Below are 20,190 nucleotides of genomic sequence, written 5' to 3' on the forward strand. Positions count from 1 at the left end.
GTGGTGTTGGAAAAGACTCTTGAAAGTCCCTTGGACTGCAAGGAGATCCAACCAGTCCATCTTAAAGGAAATCAGTCCTTGGTGATCATTGGAAGGACTGATGTTGAAGCTGAAACTCCAATATTTTGGCCACCTGATGCAAAGAGCTGACTCATTTGAAAAGACCCTGATGTTAGGAAAGATTGAAGGCAGGAGGAGAAGGAGACGACAGAAGATGAGATGGTTAGATGACATCATCGACTCAATGGACATGAGTTTGGGTAAACTCCGGGAGTTGGTGATGGACAGGGAGGCCTGGCGTGCTGTGGTTCATGGGGTTGCAAAGAGTCAGACATGACTGAGTGACTGAACTGAATTGAACTGAACACCCTTCCTTTAAGGCTTGTATCTCCACAATTCTAGTGTGTTCCCTGCCCTCCTGAAAAGGCTTATGATTTTTGTTGCTGTTCAGTCACTCAGTCGTGTCTGGCTCTTTGTGACCCCATGGACTGCAGCATGCCAGGTTTCCCTGTCCATCACCAACTCCTGGAGCTTGCTCAAACTCATGTCCATTGAGTCGGTGATGCCATCCAACCATTTCATCCTCTGTCTTCCCCTTTTCCTCCTGCCTTCAATCCTTCTCAGCATCAGGGTCTTTTCCAATGAGTCAGTTCTCCACATCAGGTAGCCAAAGTACGGGAGCTTCAAGCTTCAGCATCTGTCCTTCCAAAGAATATTCAGGGTTGATTTCCTTTAGGATGGACTGGTTTGATCTCCTTGCAGTCCAGGGGACTCTCACGAGTTTTCTCCAGCACCACAGTTTGAAAGCATCAATTATCCCCCCCCCTTTTTTTACAGGATAATACATTTTATTTTTTTCTTCCAGTTTTATTGTGATATAATTGACATAAGCAGTGTATAAGTTTAAGGTGTACAACATAATGATCTGATTTACATACATCACAAAGTGATGAGCACAACAATTTACTGAACATCCATCATCCCAGATAGGTACAAAATTAAAGAAGCAGAAAAAAAATGTTTTCTTGAGATGAGAACACAGGATTTACTCTAAAATGTTTACATATAGCATACAAGGGTGTTAATTATATTTAACATGTAATAGGTTACATTCCTAGTACTTCTTTACCTCATAACTGAAAGTTTGTATCTTTTGACTGCCTTAATCCAGTTTTCCCTCCCCCAAACCCTTCACCTCCCCAACTCTGTGTGCTGTGCTTAGGTGCTCAGTCCTGTCTGACTCTTTGCTACCCCATGGACTGTAGCCTGCCAGGCTCCTCTGCCCATGTGGTAACCACAAATCTGTCCTCTTTTTCTCTGAATTTGTTTTTGAAGTATAATTGAGTTACAACACTATGTTAGTTCCTGGTACACAACACAGTGATTTGATATTTCTATACATTTCAAGCTGATCACCGAAACCATTCCCTTCTTAAATTTACTTGTACTGCATCTTTTCCTCAGCTCCCTCTCAGTACAGAGCCTCCATTAGCCCTGGGAGCCTTTGAACCAATCAGCAAAGGTGCCCCTTTCTGAGGAAGAAAGCCTCAATGGGTGAGGCTTGGTGGGCGGAGAGCAAGTTGGATTTCAGCCCCCTTGAGGCCCCCTGGGTCATCTGCATGACTGTACACGGCTGCCATGTCCACAGCCTCTGGAATGACTACCCCACCTGCCTTCTTTTTATTTATGTATCTATTTATTTGACTCTGGGTCTTAGTTGTGGTGTGCAGGAACTTTGATCTTTGTTATAGCCTGTGGGATCTTTAGTTGCGGCATGTGGGATATAATTACCTGACCAGGGGTCAAACCCGGGCCCCCAGCATCAGGAGCATAGAGTCTTAGCCACTGGACCAAGAAGGAAATCCCTTTCCTTCTATCTACCTGATTCTTACTCTATCTTGAAGACTCAGTTTATATTCCATCTCTTATATGAAGTTTTATCTAACTTTCTCATTCACAGTAAATTCTCCATTCTTTGAACTCCTAAATAATTTTTTTTAACTCTTTGGCTCATTTGGCACTTAATTACATACTTCCTTTTGATTCCTCTTCTTTTCCTCTCTTGTATCGTTATTTCATCTGCAAAGTGTGGCAAAGTTTACTGGTGAGGGCTGTCACAGCCACTGTCCTCAGTATGAGGTGCTATCCATTCCCAACCCCATTCCCTGAAAAAACGAAATGTGGTTCCCTAAGGTGAGACGGGAAAGCCCTCTCCTTGGATTGGCTTTAAAAATACATGGCAACCCCAAAAGAATTGAGCGCAGGGAGTGGAATAGGTATTTGTGTATTCATGTTCATATCATCATCATTCACAATAGACAACATGTGGAAACAACCCAAATGTCCACTGTCGGATGAATGGATAAGCACAATGCGGTCTATCCATACAATGGAACACTATTCCGCCTTACAAAGGCATGAAATTCTGATGATATTACAACATGGATGAACCCCAAAGGTATTATGCTGAGTGAATAAGCTAGACAGGAAGGGATAAATGTTGGATGATTCCACTTAGATGAGGCAGTTTATCAAATTCATATAGACAGAAAGGAGAATGGAGGTTCGGGGGCTGTGAGTTAAGAATTTAATGGGTACAGAGTTTCAGTTGGAGAAAATGAAAAAGTTCAGGAGAGAAATGGTGATGTTTGCACAACGTGAATGTGTTAACACCCTTGGCTATACCTAAAAAAATGGTTAAAATGACACATTTTATGTGTATTTTATTGATACCAAATTTCTTTTTTAATGACATAATATGAAAAGTTTAGTCCTCAACTAAACCGTGAATCTGCAGGTTTCCCCATGGCCTTCTCATTCCATTGCGAGCTCCCTGAGAACAGGGAAAGGTGTCCCCGCCTCAGTCTGGGGGCTCGCCCAGGACGAGAAAGCGATTTCCTCAAACGAGCAGCTGCTCCTTGAGGGCCTGGGCTTGTTATCTCCATCATCAGGCTGAGATTCTTTCTGAGCGTGAAGTGCCTAGAATGGGTGAGGCTGTGCCTCCTCCATCGGACCAGGAGTTATCCCAGTGAGTGTGTATGGGTGGAGGAAAGTGGGTTTCCTGTTTGAAATCATCGTCTCTCCGGCCCAGTCCCAGGGCTCAGAAGCCCTGAAAGCTCCGATAGTCTTGCCACCCTCAAGCTCACCTCCAGCCTGTCGGCTCCAAGTTCTGCGAACTCAGCCACCCCGCGTGTTCTCCGAATGGGCGGGCCGAGGCCGCTTCCGCCCTCTTCCAAGATGTCCGCCGCCGCCTCTGTGACAGGCCTGACCACGTGAGCAGCCTCCCCTATGAGGTCGCCGGGGCTGTGACGGCGATTGTCCCTTCTCGGGCCCCGTCCAGTGGGCGACTGCCCTTGTCAACCGGAGCCTGAGCGATCATGGCAACCGGCTCGGGCGGGGAGCGCGCGGCAGCGACGGCAGCTTGGTCGGGGGCCGGGGCGGCGGAGCGGCGGCGGCGGCGGCGGCTCCGTCACTGGCGTTGGCACCAGCCCTGAGGGCCATGCTGCGGGGCAGCCCCGAGAGGGAGCTGGCGGCCTGGTGGGAGGCGGAGGCCGTGGCCGCGACCAAAGCGCAGGCGGCGAAGGAGCAGGTCCGCGTGGACCCGGGCGCGGCCGGGGAACCGGAGCGCAAGGCGGGGGAGGAGCCGCCCAAGGAGCCGGCCCCGGCGCCACCCTGCGCGGCCGAGGAAGGTGACGGCCGCATTTCCCCGCGGCCGCCGCCCCCGCTGCCCGTGTCCCTGGCGAAGCCGGAGCGGGCGTCTGGCCTCTGCCCGCACGGGAAGTCTAGGATCAAGGGCCGCAGCTGCAAGCGGAGCTCGGGCCAGCCCGAGTACTGCTCTCTGCGGCCGGTCACCGTGGACAGCTCCAAGGCCAGGACTTCCCTGGACGCCCTGAAGATCAGCATCCGCCAGCTCAAGTGGAAGGAGGTGAGGCCCGGCCCGGCCGCGTTGGCACAGGGGGGTGGACTGGAAGACCTCAGAGGAGGCTGCTGGCTCAGGCCAGATCTCAGGGCCAAGCTCCTGCTGTGCGCCACGCTCGTCAGCCTCTAACTGCTCCTCCTTCAAAACCTAGACCCTAAGTCACTTCCTCAAGACTGCTCTAGATCCCTCCAGGTCGAATTAGTGTGGTTCCTCTAGCTCCCCTGCAGCTACTCTTGGCTCTATGATCTCCAGCCATCAGCACTCGCCTCCCCCACATTGTAGATATTTGTTTATGTGTCTGTCTCCTCCAGCCGCTTGTGAGTCCCCAAAGCCCTGATCCTCTCTCTCTTTCATTTCTTCCTTAAGTTTTATTTGTTTAGCATTTACTGGGTGGCCCCTTGCTGAGGCTGAACTGTTTGTACTTTGGAGGCAGACAAGACTAGGGTCTCAGCAACCTGTCACTGAGCTGTGTGACCTTGAGCAAGTTGCCTCACTTCTTTAGCCTGTTTCTTCCTCTGTAAAGTCAGGCTAAATCTACCTGTCTCATAGTTTTCTTAGTATTAGAAGACTCACTGTGTATTATAATATAACCCAAGTCTGCAGTAAATGGGAACTCATCTTACCACCCACTCCTCTCTCTTTTCCACCATCACCATCACATCACTGTCAGTATCATTGTCAACAGTGTAGGTGCTGGGTTTTATGTCCCAAGGCTTGGCATATAAACAGGCATCAGGAACTGCTGGGCAAAAGAGTGAGTGAAGGAATGGGTTATTTGTCCTTGAACTTATTTTAGATCTGGAAAGGGTTGGGATGAAGCACCAGTGACATCCAGTTGACTGTGTGGATAAAGCCATGTGACTTTATTTGCAGCCCTAATGTTATTTAATGTGCTTTTGGGAGTGTCAAGATGTGGTTTAGGGTAGTCGAATCTGGAGGCTTGGACCCACATGGTCTGCTGGTGGAACAGAATCTGTAACAGGCGACACGAGGACGCAGGACCTTAGCAGCCCTGGGCCTTGGCTAGAGAAGACTTTCAGGAATGGTATAATGAAGCTGGAACATGGAGAGAGATGGCCACAGACAGGACTAATGAGGTCAGAGGGTTGATGTCCCAGCAGTAGGAGTCATGTGGTTTGGAGGGGAGTTGAGAGTCAGGCAGGGCAGATTTCCAGATAGGAAGGGATTAGCCATTGAGTAGTCTGATTCCAGGTGTCAGGCCCCCCCCAGCCCTGGGGCTTGGGAATCAGTGGAGAGCTTTCATGCCCATGAAACCTGGAGAAAGTGAGAGAGGCTCCCAGTACTAGGTGTCTGGGTTTTGGGACAGGGGCCTAGGTCGAGGTGGGAGATACGAAGACCAGAAGGAAATAAACATGGAGAACTTGTCAGTACCATAGTCCTAATGAAGGGAAGATCCAGGGACTGAGACCAGGCCACAGAATGAAGGAATGCTGTTTGGCCCAAGCATGGCCTGTACTTAGCTTAGCCCTGGGGCAAGGGTCCGGGAGAGAGACACAAAGCTGGCCAGATCTCAAGAGAAGGAGCCACACAGACTCAGAAATCAGCAGCCACATATGCTGATCCAGCTTCAGTCACTCATTTCATAAGTGTCCACTATGGATGCTGGGCCCTGCGAAGCAAAGATGGTTAAGATGTAACCCTTGCTTTCAAGGCCCTCCAAGTTCAGTAAGCGATAAGACACAAGTAAGTAATCACCGCAGTAGTTACAGGGCCTCTGCTGCTGCTTCTGATCAGGGATCAAACTCACACCCCTTGCATGGGAAGTGCAGAGTCTTAACCACTGGACCACTAGGGATGTCCCAAGCTGCTGCTTCTGAAATGCTCCTTTTCCAGCTGTTGGCATGGCTTCCTCTATCACTTCAGATCTCTGATCAAATGCCACCCCCTCAGAGAGGCCTTCACCTGTAACTCCCCGCCGCCCCACCAACGGATGCTTGCTCTTCTTTATTGGTTTTTTCATAGCACTGAACTCTAGTGACACTGGATTTTGTATTGGTTATTGTTTGTTTCCCTGGCTAGAATGTAAGCTCCATGAGGGCAAGGGCCTTGTTTTATGTACTGCTGTTTCCTCAGGTGCTTGGCACACAGAAGGTGCTCAATAAATATGTGTTGAATGGATGAACACCTTATGTGATGAGTGTTTCTGTGTCTGTGTAAAGGCGTACCTGCTCTAGGAGGTAGAGGAGCGTCATGTCAGGGCCATGTCCTGGAGGAGAGCGCCCTGAGCTGAGTTCTGGGAATTATTTATTATTATTATTATTATTAGGGATCGTTGACTTTGGATCCCTGGCACAGGGAGTGGGACAGACAGGGCAGAGGTGCATTTGGGGCTTCACACTTAATTCAGTAGGGTTGGGTCACAGAGTGGGTGGCAGAATGGTGAGAGAGAAGGCAGGAGAGGTGAGCAGGGGTCAGATCATGTGCCACACTATGGGATGTGGACTTTTTTGAAGGCCTGTGTGAGCCACTACGAAATCTTAAGCATCTTCCGTTTATCTACTGTGCAACTTCTGCAAGTGAGTTAAATTCTTTAAGCCTCAGTTTGCCTGTCTGTCAAATGGAAGTGGGTGCAGCTAGGTCCGTGGTTCCCAGTCTCTCTCATGCTGCAGGAACATAATGGTAGTGTTTACTCTGTGTGAGGCCCTCGTGCAGGTGAACTCAATGGGGTGAGCATTTTCCGAGGTGCTATCTGTAACTGTCTCCTCCAGGCCCTACTTTGCCTGTTCTCCTGCTCAGAAAGCATACTGGCGTGTAAGTGGAGATGCTCATTCTAGGATGTTTTAACATAATTTACTCCCAACAGGACTTTACTATTAGATGTGTGATTATTTAGCTACCATCCCACTTCCCTGTTTGCTTGTGAGGTCCCGAGGACAGGAGTGGTTTCTGACTTGTGTCCCTGATGCCCAGCAGGTGGTGGGTGATCCATAAATGAATGAATGGATGACTTAGCACAGAGCTGACATCTCATCTTCACACCATAGAATGTGGAGTTCGAAAAGTGCCAGGCTAGGAAAACTTTAAAGTTCTTTCCAGGTTTAAACAGTGATTATGGTATTTTTAGTACCTGCAGCAAAGTTGGCTTCATGATAGGTAACATATATATATATAAACTGGGTACTAACAAAGTGCAAACACAACCTCCCCAGGCTTGCTTCCCTATCTGTTACAGGGGTGCTGTTGGAAGAGTTCACCTCTAATGCTCAGCAATGATGTTTTTAGGAGCAGGAACCCTGCTGGGGGCTGGGTTGCAAGGAACTGAACTGCAGTGTACTTTGTATGTCATGCTCTGCTGTCACTGCAGGATGTGGGAGTCCCCAGCCAGCTGGCTTTGGCAGGGGTCAGGTGGGCAGCCCAGGCAAGAAATAAGGACATGAGTACCACCTAGAGTGAAAGGTCTGTGTCTCCTTTGTAAGTAAGTGGTGAGGGGCTCCACCACTGGGCTGTTCAGCAGGGTGGCACCGAGCCAGCGAGGGAGTTCAGCATTTGCTTGGCTTCAGGGCACAATCCTCCTTCTTCCCCCACTTTTCTCTATTAACAGACACTTAACAACAGTAACCAATAGTGACAGTGATAATGTACAACTATGATGAATCCTTCCACAGCCCTTCCCCCGTGCCAGGCACTCTTCTGGGTGCGTCACATATGGCCAAGGATTTGATTCTCCCAACAACCCTTTGGTCTCCATTTTTACCCAGGAGGAAATCGAAGTACCCAGAGGTTAACTTACACGAGGTCAGACAGCTGGTGAGGGGCAGAGCTAGCATCTGAAACAGGTTTCCTTTCGAAACCGGCCTCCCATTCTGTGCCCTTGCCACCGCTCCCTGCTGGCTGATGCTGGTGGACCCTGAGGGGTGGCAGGTATAGACACGAATGGGATTCCCTCCGTACCCTCCAGGGACAGACATGCACACTGTTGGGTACAGGGCATTCTATACAGAGGAGAAGCCAAGGCAGGGAGATTTGGTTTTATACACAGGATGGGGTGATGGTGGCTTAGAGATCAGAGAGAGATGAAGAAGGAGCCAGATTGGAGGACGCTGAAGGCCATGCCAAGAAGCTTGTGCTTCTGGCTGAGTATGATCACTGATTCCTGCCATATACAGACCATGCTTCCCTTGCCCACGCTGTCAGTCTCAAGGGAGCCACACCAACTTTCTGAAATGATTCAGTTTTCAGTTGTATCCACTCCGGTCAGATCTAATGTAATGGTGCCCACCGTGCTAAAGTTGTTTCTCAAAGGACAGTTCATAAATGTTAGCTCTGTACACTTGTAGGTAAGATGAAAGTTTATTTTAGAAGAGCAAAATCATGTTTATAGAGTCACTGTGAAGTTGAGACATGAAAGAGAGACACGGTTCCTCGCTCATAGTAGAAGCTCAGTAAATATTTACAGAAATGCATGGTTCTCTTCTAATCATGTGAGCCTCTCTCTGCCTCTCCTGTATATTCTTTTTGCAGTTTGGACACCCTCATTAAAGAAAACCTTAGGGAAAAGACACTGTGGAGAATAGATGCCACTGTTTCTGCGAGCTGCCCTCCTTGGAGATGTCAGTTGTGTATATGTACGCAGTGGTGTCATGGACACCAGCTAACGTGAGCAAAGGCTCTAAGAGGTTTGATAGAGGGACCTTTGTTGATAATAGTTGGCATAAGCCCTGTCCCAAGATCTATTAGGGCTTCCCTGCGGCTCAGCTGGTAAAGAATCTGCCTGCAATGTGGGAAACCTGGGTTCAATTCCTGGGTTGGGCCGATCCCTGGAGAAGGGAACGGCTACCCACTCCAGTATTCTGGCCTGGAGAATTTCATGGACAGAGGAGCCTGACAGGCTACAGTCCATGGGGGCGCAAAGAGTCGGACACAAGTGAGCGACTTTCACAAGATCTATTACAGTGTGAGCTTTTTGCTTCAAGAGTGTCCAAATCATGTGTTGTTTTCAGAACTCTATCCAGCCTTTCTTTGAAGCATGTATATACTTAGGATATCATCCTACTTGCAGCTTGTATGATGTTAGTTACTGTCTATGAAATATCATATTATGTGCTAGGCTTTATGTTTTAAGTGCTTTCTGCTCATTAAAACCTGAATAGAACACTTATTATGTATTATTTTATTTAATCCTCACAGCAGCCTTCTGAGGTGGACCCCATTATTTCCTTTCATTTTTCCCCCTTATTTCCAATTTACAGATGAGGAAACTGAGGTTGAGAAGAGGTTAGTTCAGGGGTAGCCCAAGGCCACACAGGTAACGGGTGTCTGAGCTATCCAGGGCCTGTGCTTATAGCCAGTACACAACCTTCTACTGTCTTCTTTGCTAATCTTTTGCTAAAATCTACCCTGCAAGGAGTTATTCTATTATTACTATTCCCAGATAACATTTTTTTTTTTTTTGGCAGCACCATAAGGCTTGTGGGATGTTAGTTCCCTGACCAGGGATTGAACCCTTGGCAGTGAGAGCATGGAGTCCTAACCAGTGGACCGCCAGGGAGTTCCCCCCTAGATAACAATTGAAGAAATGGAATTGGGTGCAGAAGTGGGAGAGTCGGGGTTCAAACAGTCTGCCTTGTTCCCAGGCCTACTTTTCAGTGTGTTGTGTAATCATCCACTTCTGAACCCTCGCGTTCCTCATCTGACTCATAACTCTCGAATGCCAATGGTGTCACTTAGAACCAGGAGGTTGACGTAGCAAATAGGACTTAAAATAAAACACACTGAAATATATCCTGCCTGGCAGAGGGAGCCTTTGGTGCCTGCACTTTCTGAATCCTATCTCGTGGCTGTCCACGAGGGGAAAGAGATTCTGGTGCATTGACTAGCCGAGGGGCCTTGCTCCTCTGCGGGACCTGAGCCTGCTGCATGAACCGCTGTGTCTCAGACTCTTGGTGGAAGAAGGAAGATTATAAAATGAAAAATTGGATAGTTTAACCTTCCTCCCCTTCCTCATTTTAATGATAGTCATTACAATTTACTTTCCAGTTTTTGAAAACAGCCTAATGTTTAAGGACAGTTTATAGCCTACTCCATCCAATGTTCTCCTTCAACACACATGTTATTTTAACGCCTAGTGCACTAGAATTTTTCCTTTGCAAGTTAAACTTTTCACGCCATAAAAATCACAATTCACTACCACTCCTGCTTGAACAATACAATATGTATAAAAGCTTCATGAATCCACACTCATGCCTCTCACTTAAAAGACAGTGTATTCTAGGAGCTCATGTTCCAGTTTTATAACTAGTACAAATTAAAATTTTCGTTTTTAAGCAGGTATTACAATTGTTAGAGTAGTTTTCCGTGTTACAGAAATATGCTCTCTATTGTAAATAGCCTCGATTTTGGAGGTATTCTGGATTCTGGTTTTCTGTCAGAAGTTGAATTCAAGAATTCAATTATACATTTTCTTTTAAATCTATCCCTTGAAAAGAACATATTATAAAAGTAATCAGCCACTCTTTAAGTAGCTTCCCTAGAGGGAAAGTAGTATGTCCTGGAGCTAGCAGGGACTTTGAAATTCACACAGATGAGTTAAAATCCTTGCCACTAATTCCTTGTGTGACCAAGCAGGTTGGGTCCTGCATACAGAACCACTCTGAGTGTCAATTTCTTCAACTGTATCAATGGGCCATAGTGGTTCTTGCTGAGTTCTTGTGAGATTAAATGAGGGGAAGTATGTAAATTGCCTTAATCCAATGCTTGGCACGTGGTTTGTATTCTGTTAATGGTACTTTTCCTTCTATTGGGTAACTATAGACATTGGTTATTTGATTTTATATATGTATTTTATTTTTTTATGTTTTTTTTTATATGTGTATTTTAAACTAGAAGACAACTAGTATAGAATTTCATCTGCATATATAGGTTACTGGTTAAACACACATGACAGCTCATTTGAATCATTTAACAAATACTCTGAGACCTACTTTGTGCCAGGCTATATTTGAGTTCTTGGGATATAGTAGATACCAAACACACCCAGAGACTTCTGTGATAAGGGGCAGGTACATTTTGCACGAGTATCAATGTGATGTAGTTTTGGTTTAAAAAATTTTTTTTAAAGATTTTTTTTTTGATGTGGACCACTTTTTAAAGTCATTATTGAGTTTGTTACAATATTGCTTCTGTTTTATGGTTTGGTTTTTTGGTCGCGAGGCCTGTGGGATGCTGGCTCCCTGACCAGGGATCAAACGTGCACCCCCTGGATTGGAAGGCAAAGTCTTAACCACTGGACCACCAGGGAGGTCCCTAAAATTTTTTAAATAACACTGATTTAAAGTTATTTTCTTTTGAAGTCAATTATACTTTTAAAGTTTCATGGGTTTAACTGACTATTTTAAGGCTTCCATTCTTAACCTGGTGCCTATCTCACACTCTGGTATATTAACTATGTATGTCAATACTGGAAACTTATTTTAGCTATTTGAGTGACATCAGTACTTAACTTTGGTGGTCATAAAGCAAATAAGGAGGCTGTTGATGTGAAAAGAGAAGCAAATTCCCTGGGCTGATGTCTTTACTTCTTCCTTTCATCCCTAAGCAGCCCTCCCCACTGACCTTGGAAAGACCATACCAGACATGGGTTTGAATCTTGGCTCTGTGACCCCGGACGAGTTCCTTTACCTCTCTGAGCCAAAGGTTCCTCATCTCTAAGAAAGAGCATAAAATACATGGTAGGCTTGTGAGGATTAATTCTGAAAATCTTGAAAGTGCCTGGTACTTTCAAATAAGAATACCTGTTAGTTGGCTTTCCCTCTGATGAATTTCCATGACACTTTAATTCAGTTTTATAATACAAAATTGATGGCGTCAACAGGCAAATAACCTTGTTGTTGCTTTGATTAGCTTTGAACCCTCATTTCTGTGTGGTTGCTCCTCTGCAGCCCTGAGATTCCTCCACAAAGGCTGTGGTTTTGCCAGAGAGCACGATGATGTAGCTTCTGTGTTCCAGATGAACTGACATCTCGCGTTCTGCATCACATCATATCGGGTCCTGCCTTCACAGCTGCCTTGGCAGCCATTTGTGTGCATGTCTGTTTCTCTGAGTGTTTGGGGACCGTCATCCAGTAATTTTTGTAAATGCTTCCTAAGTCCTAGCTAGCAGCCATTTGCCGACGGCTCCTTCTCTTCCCCATCTGCTTCTGTGCCATCTGAGTAAAACCTTCGCATCCTTAATGGAGCTGAAAGAATAGGGCGGTTTGTCTAGTGTGCATCCCTAAGTACAGTGTTACTTTTCAAAGGAGCCCTTCAGTCCCTCTGCCTAGAACTCTTGCAGAGGCCAGTTTTCGTATTCTGTTCTTTGTGTTTGCAGGGAGATTTTATTTCTCTTTGTGTTAGAACTGTGGTTATTGGAATTTTTAAAAGCAACAGTCTAAAAACTTCTGGACATCTTCCATTATTTACAAATACCTTGTGTTCAAATTCTAAAAACAGTATGTACTTATGAAAATTTATATAATTCCCAAATACATAAAGTAAAACCGCAAAGTGCTTCCCCCCCCATTCCCTGCCCTTTCTGTCTCCCATCCTATCTCTTCTCCTTAGGGTAACATCAAGATTACAGTTTGGTATGTATCTTTCCAGATATTTTTCATATTCCTGTGTATATCAGGACCACTCAATTGTGTTGGAATATCGACAGAAGTACAACGGAAGTTTCCTTCTTGCTCATACTTAGGGGTTCAATGTGGTTTGGTGGGGGTGTGGGGACAAGGGTCTCCCACCATCTTGGTTATCCAGAGACCCAGGCTTCCAGCTCAGCACCTGCTTCAGTGAGTCACCGAGAGGAAGCTGCTGCTGCTGCTGCTGCTAAGTCGCTTCAGTCGTGTCCGACTCTGTGCGATCCCATAGACGGCAGCCCACCAGGCTTCCCCGTCCCTGGGATTCTCCAGGCAAGAACACTGGAGTGGGTTGCCATTTCCTTCTCCAATGCATGAAAGTGAAAAGTGAAAGTGAAGTCGCTCAGTTGTGTCTGACTCTTAGTGACCCCATGAACTGCAGCCTACCAGGCTCCTCTGTCCATGGGATTTTCCAGGCAAGAGTACTGGAGTGGGTTGCCATTGCCTTCTCCACAAGTGTATGTATATATACATATATATATATATATATAAACAATTTTCACGTTATTTTAAATGCCACCGTTATACAGTGTATATGGTGTCTGGCAACTGCTTCTTTAGCAGTACTTTCTGGACATCATGCTCTGTTAGTGCATACGGGTTCATTTCATTGTGCTAACAACCAAAGAGCCCATCTGATGGATGTACCACCATCAAATGTATTGATGGATGTGTTTCTATGTTTTGTTTGCTATTACAAAGTATGGTGCAGTAAACATTCCTCTTCAGACATTAAGTATTTACTTGTGCTAATGCTTCTGTAGGACTTGTTGGGTCAAAGGTTATGTGCACTTTATATTTTGATAGTTATCTGTCAAGTTGCCACCAGTAGTGTTTGAAAGTGCTTGTCTTCTCATATTGTCTCCAATGCTGTATCCTGTTAATTTGCTAAATCTTTGCCAAACTAATAGGTAAAAATGTGAGTTTTTAATTTACATTTTTGTGATTGTCATCAGGGTTGAGATTTTTGTGTAAGTTTTTTAGTCATTTGTACTGTTTCATCTGTGAAATACCTACATGTATATTTTTTGTTCATTTATCTTTTGGGTTGTTTATGTTGATATTTTGTGTGTTTATGTTTTTCTTATTGGTTTGTAAATATTATGGGTAGTTACTGTTTTTCTCATTTGTATTGTAAATATTTCCCCTCCTGTTGATATTTAGACATCTAATACTCATTTGCCTTGCATGATTTACATTATTATAATTTAAAACATTTTTGTCTCACTATTCACTAAAAGCAAGTGGCTGACTTTATTTTTCTGGGCTCCAAAATCACTGCAGATGGTGACTGCAGCCATGAAATTAAAAGACGCTTACTCCTTGGAAGGAAAGTTATGACCAACCTAGACAGCATATTAAAAAGCAGAGACATTACTTTGCCAACAAAGGTCTGTCAAATCAAGGCTATGGTTTTTCCAGTGGTCATGTATGGATGTGAGAGTTGGACTATAAAGAAAGCTGAGCGCCAAAGAATTGATGCTTTTGAACTGTGGTGTTGGAGAAGACTCTTGAGAGTCCCTTGGACTGCAAAGAGATCCAACCAGTCCATCCTAAAGGAGATCAATCCTGGGTGTTCATTGGAAGGACTGATGTTGAAGCTGAAACTCCAATACTCTGGCCACCTGATGTGAAGAGCTGACTCATTTGAAAAGACCCTGATGCTGGGAAAGATTGAGGGCAGGAGGAGAAGGGGACGACAGAGGATGAGATGGCTGGATGGCATCATCGACTTGATGGACATGGGTTTGGTTGGACTCCGGGAGTTGGTGATGGACAGAGAGGCCTGGCATGCTGTGGTTCATGGGGTCGCAAAGAGTCGGACATGACTGAGCGACTGAACTGAACTGAACCTCTGTTATTGACTTGTTAGCTTAAGAAGGCAGAGAAAATACACTGTTTCATCCTCAAGTGCTATTAAATTCTTAGAGAATTAGGAGGCAGTGTGGAGGGCGTTAGAGTCTTACCTTTCAAGAAACTAGATATTTTTTGGGGAACTGTCATATACATTTATCTCAGTTGACTTTTACTTTGTGCAGTAAGCATGGTAGACTCCTTATTTCTGTTTCACAGATGTCACTGTGGAGTGGAGTTAGGTTTGAGTTTGAATCCCCACCACTATTAGTTTGTCACACAGGGCCCTGTGATACTTATCTCATTTTAATAACATACGTAACCATATTCCAAAGTCAGTATGCAGTAAGTATGTCGTCTGTTTCAACTCTCCCCTTCTTCAAAGGTGTTAAGTCACACACTGCTCGGAATCCAAGGGCAGAGTCCTGACTCTCAAGCCAGATCTTGTTCAGTGGATCATACTGTTTCTCTAAGTGGAGTATTATTTCCTGGTGCTTGGAAGCAAGACCACTGGAAGTTAGTGTTTACTGAAATCATTCAGTGCAGGCCTGGGCTTTGAGCCTGGTTGTTAGTTTTATTTGAAACCACATGTATCATTTATGTAAATCATCCTTGTACATTGCTTAAAATATTAAAAATTTGCAAAAAATAGGAAAAAACCCACTTATCATCCCACCACTGAGATGCAATGACTTTTTACTTTGAAGAATTCTACTCCAATATTTCTTCTAGGCATACATTTTTATATTTTATAAAGCTGATAAAATTATGTTAATGTTTGACAAAGCTAATATTAGTTTATATTAGTATTAATACCCACATTATAAACATTTTTCACAGTATATAAACTTGTCATAAATGTCATTTTAATTGTATAAAATAACTCATTCAGTGAAATGTATTTCATTATTTATTTCCATATTATTAAATGTTTAGATTGATTTTTCTGTGAAAATATTTACAGTTTAGTTGTTTTCCCTTTATTTCACATTATTTTACGACAACTTTCCAGAAATGAAATAATTAGGTTAAAAGACATATACATCTTAAGGCCTTTGAAATATATTGCCAAACTGCTTTCCAAAAAAGTTGTAGCAGTTAATACTGAATAGTGTATGAGAGTTCCTATAAGTGCTCAAGTTTGAAGAATATAATGACAAATATTGGGGAAAGAGTGAAATAAATGAGTCTTCTCTTTGTCTTTATGAAATCTAATTCTAATAATCAGTGCCTGGCTCAAAGCAGGGCATTTTGACATGGCTCTTTTGGTGTAGTCATTATATCTAAATCAAAACAGCCATATCAAAATATAAGCCACTTTTAACTTTTCAAATAATGTATTCAGTGGACATGCTTGATTTTCTACCCATCATTGACCCTCTCCTTGCATCTGAGTTTTTATCCCATCCCTGTTCTTCTACCCAACTAGAAGAAGTAGTACTTCTACTAAAAAATCACCCTTTAGTTCTGTATATTTTAAATTTTCATGAAAATTTTTTCTTTGACCCACGGGTTATTTGGATTGTGGCTTTCTGAGTTTCTAACATATGAGGTTATTTCTTCTTACTTTATTATTAATTTCTAACTTAATGGCAGTGTGGTTAAAGGATGTTCTTTCTTTTTTCTTTCTTGAACATTTCATGTACAGTTGGGCAGTGAAACTGCTGGAAGTCTCCATAGGCAATTTCTTAGGTTTTGTCAAAAATATCTCTTGTGTGAAAAAAGGCTACATTAAGAGCCAGTTAAAATGTCATGTCATCATTAGCCATTAGGAAAGTGAATATCAAAACCACAATGAAATACCACTTTGTATGCACTAGTATGTCTGTAATAAAAAAGACAGATAATAAGTGTTGGTGAGAAGGTGGAGAAATTGGAACCTTCGTACACTGCTCGTGGGAAAGTAAAATGATGCAGTCATTTGAAGAACAATTTTGCAGTTCCTCAAAGTGTTAAACACGGAATTGCCCCATGCCAGCAATTCACTCCTAGGTGTACACCCAAGAGAACTGAAAACATAGGTCCACACAAACACTTGTACACTAATGTTCATAGCATCATTATTCACAATAGACAAAAAGTGGAAACAACCAAAGGTCCGTCAGCTGAAAGATAAATAAAATGTGAAATATCCATACAGTGGAATAGTATTTAACCATAAAAAGGAACGAAATGCTGATACATGCCACAACATGGATGAGCTTTATAAACATGTTAGGTGAATGAAGTCGGTCACAGAAGGCCATATATATGTGATTCCATTTGTATGAAAGTTGAGAATAGGGAAATCTTTAGACACAAAGTAGATTAGTGACTGCCTAGAGCTGAGGATGAGGGAGGGTTTTGGTGGGAGGAGTGAGGAGTGACTTAGTGGATACAGGATTTCTTTTTGGGGTGATGAAAATGTCCTTAAATGTGTTGATTGATGGTTCCATGACTCTATGACTATACTGAAAAATGTTGAATTGTACAGTTTAAATGGATGAACTGTATGATCTGTGAATTACATTTCAATAAAGCTGTTGAAAAAATGCTGTCTGCTGATCCAGTCCTCATCATTGAACAGTACTTGTCTTCTCGGTAGTAATTGGAAATATGCTTCAGGAACTCAATTTAGTCCAGTGCCTCCTGTTGTTAATTCCACACATTAGTCCTGTGTTGCAATGTTGCCTGTTAGTAGTACATGGACTCCCTGAATACCTGTATATAGTAGAATCCTGTCCTGGTGACGTAAAGTAGTGGCAGCTGTAACAGCACCCCATTATAAGAAGGAGTTTTGTTTTTGGGGGGAGTCAAATGTTTGCCTGAAGAATAAAGTTTGGTCTGTTTATGGAGGCTGTTATGAAGCCTTCCAGTGATGTAGTATGGCATGGCAATTACAAGTATGGGCTTTTGAGCCACATTGTCACTGTTTTGAACAACTGTGTTCAGTAACTGTTGACCATTTTGTTACACTGTGTAACCCTGGAAAAATTTTACTCCAGGCCTCAGTTTATCTGTGGAATGCGCATAATACAGTCACACTTCACGGAGTTGTTTGTTGCCAGAGTAAAAAGATATAATCATGTAAAGTAAGTAAGTGAAGTCGCTCAGTCGTGTCTGACTGTTTGCGACCCCATGGACTATAGCCTACCAGGCTCCTCTGTCCATGGGATTTTCCAGGCAAGAATACTGGAGTGGGTTGCCATTTCCTTCTCTAGGGAATCATGTAAAGTACTTCGCCTATAAATATCTGGTACAGTTGACTATTTTTTTAATTCATATTTGGCTCTAAGCTTCTCTAGACTCACTTCACGTATTCCATGCCTTGAACTTGATCTTCTACCAACACCACACTGATGACATCTTGAACCTTCATGCTGGGCCATTTCCCTTTGTTCATATTTTCGTTTTCCTTAGAATGTCCCTGTCATTTCTTTGGCTAACTCTTACACATTCTTCAAGTATCTCAACTGATAAGTTTTCGAAGATCATCTCCATTGTAACTTAGTTTTGTGTTTCATGGCTTTCTGCTGTTTTCTTTGACTTTTTGAAGTTTATTCTGTTTTTTTTTCCCCCTGACATTAGGGTGGATGCTTATTCTACCATCTTTTAATAAAAGCATTCAAGACTACAAACTTGCCTCTAAGTGCTACTTTAGCTGCACCCACAAGTTTTGCTAGGTAGCATTAAAAAATCACCCTTTAGTTCTGCATATTTTAAATTTTCATGAAAATTTTTTCTTTGACCCACGGGTTATTTGGATTGTGGCTTTCTGAGTTTCTAACATATGAGGTTATTTCTTCTTACTTTATTATTAATTTCTAACTTAATGGCAATGTGGTTAAAGGATGTTCTTTCTTTTTTCTTTCTTTCCTCCCTTCTTCGTGTCCTCTATCTTTACTTTTTTTTCCTTTATAGCCTAATACATGGTTATGTATGTGATTAAAAGGAGTGTGTATTCTCTAGTTACTAAATGCAGTATTTTATATATGTACATTAGATTAGCTTGTATATTGCACTGTACAAATTTTGTAGCCTTAATATTTTTGTCTGACCTATTAATTACATGAAGAGTTTTATTATTAATAACATTTCCCTCTGTGATTATAGATTGCATATCTTTTTAAATCCATTTTTTTTCTTTTTCCATTTTCCCCTTATCCTAATCTGGAAGTTATACAATCTGTTTTTATTCTTCTAGGGGTTATCTTAGAAAACTTAATATGTGTATAATTTTGCAAAGTAACTTTACTCTCCTTTTAATAACACAGGGATCTCAGGATGCTTTCATTGTGGTTGCATTTCTCCTGACTTATGTGCTTTTGTTGCCCAATATTTTACTTCTATTATACTGTGTCTTTGTTTTAACTTCACAAAGTAGACATTATCTTTATTTTACCTAGTCTCAGTATATGTTAGATTTACCCACACATTTACCATTTTCTTTGTTCATTATTCTATTTTACAACTCAGACCTTCTGGGATTATTTTCTTTCTCCTGAAGGTAATCTTTTAGAAGTTCTTTTAGTGAGGGACTGGGCTTCCCTGATGGCTCAGCTGGTAAAGAATCTGCCTGCAGTGCGGGAGACCTGGGTTTGATCCCTGGGTTGGGAAGATCCCCTGGAGAAGGGAATGGCTATTCACTCCAGTATTCTGGCCTGGAGAAAGAATCCCATGAACTGTATAATCCATGGGGTTGCAAAGAGTCTGATACGACTGAGTGACTTTCACTCACTTAGTGAGAGACTATTTTTAATAGACTAACATTTTTATTTGTTCAAAATTACATCTTCATTTTGCCTTCACTCTTGAGAGACAGTATGGCTGCACATGCATTGCCAAGTTGATATTTAGATGATCTCAGCCTTTTGAGGATAGGCCACTGTTTTGTTGTTTAGTTCCTAAGTTGTGTCTGACTCTTCTGCCACCCCATGGACTATAGCCTGCCAGGCTCCTCTGTCCATGGGATTTCCCAGGAAAGAATACTGGAGTGGTTTGCCATTTGCTTCCTCAGGGATTGAACATGCGTCTCCTACATTGGTAGGTGGTTTCTTTACCACTGAGCCACCAGGGAAGTCCCCATGCCACTGTTTAATCATTTCCATTTTTGCTGTTGAGAAGTCAGCCCTCAGTCTGGTTTTTTGTTTGTTTGTTTTGCTCGTAAAGTGCCTTTTTCTTTCTGCCTGCTTCTAAAATCCTCTTTCTGTCTTAGATGTCTTCAGTGTCATTAAGACTTCCTAGGACTTATTTTTTCTGCTTGGGATTTATTGAGATTCTTGTTTGTTGAGATTCTTGTTTCTGAGCTTTGTTATCTTATTAATTCTAGAAAATTCTCATCTGTTTTCTCAGTTGGTATTGTCTCTCACCCAGTCTTTCTCTTCTCTCTTACTGGAGTTCTGAGTTAGGTATTTGTTAGACTTTTTTTTTTTTTTTTTTAATGGTGAGCTCGGGCTTCCCAGGTTACACAGTGGTAAAGAATTTGCCTGCCGATGCAGGAGACGCAAGAGGCGTGGGTCCGATCCCTGAGTCGGGAAGATCCCCTGGAGTAGGAAATGGCAACCTACTCCAGTCTTCTTGCCTGGAAAATCCCATGGACAGAGGAGCCTGGTGGACTACAGCCCATGGGGTCGCAAAGAGTTGGACTCGTCTGAGCATGCACACACACAAATGTTCCTTGGGATTTTAATCTTTGATAATTCTTTGAGGTTTGGGTTGAAAGTGAAGATTTTCATCTTTTGCAGCTGCCCCAAAGGTCTCTACTAACCCAGAACACTTAAAACCAAAGTTTAGGTGTTAGGTTTT

The 20,190-nt window shown here is 43.1% G+C and overlaps 1 protein-coding gene across 6 annotated transcripts in view; it reads left to right on the forward strand.

Moving 5' to 3' along the window:
- The first annotated feature begins 3,349 nt into the window (after positions 1–3,349).
- The window catches only part of TTLL11 (tubulin tyrosine ligase like 11), a 256,423-nt gene continuing 239,582 nt past the window's right edge, over positions 3,350–20,190 (forward strand). For all 6 annotated transcript variants that reach the window (XR_014081856.1, XR_014081857.1, XM_081588769.1 and 3 more), the window contains exon 1: positions 3,350–3,925. Coding sequence is in view for 2 of the 6 variants with exons in the window: in XM_081588766.1 (XP_081444892.1) it covers positions 3,500–3,925 (426 nt within the window). In the remaining 4 variants the exon portion in view is untranslated. The remainder of the gene's footprint in view (positions 3,926–20,190) is intronic.

Source organism: Giraffa tippelskirchi, chromosome 4 (genome assembly GCF_054371585.1).
Source record: "Giraffa tippelskirchi isolate mGirTip1 chromosome 4, T2T-mGirTip1v1.2.pri, whole genome shotgun sequence".
In the NCBI taxonomy this organism is placed as follows: domain Eukaryota; kingdom Metazoa; phylum Chordata; class Mammalia; order Artiodactyla; family Giraffidae; genus Giraffa; species Giraffa tippelskirchi.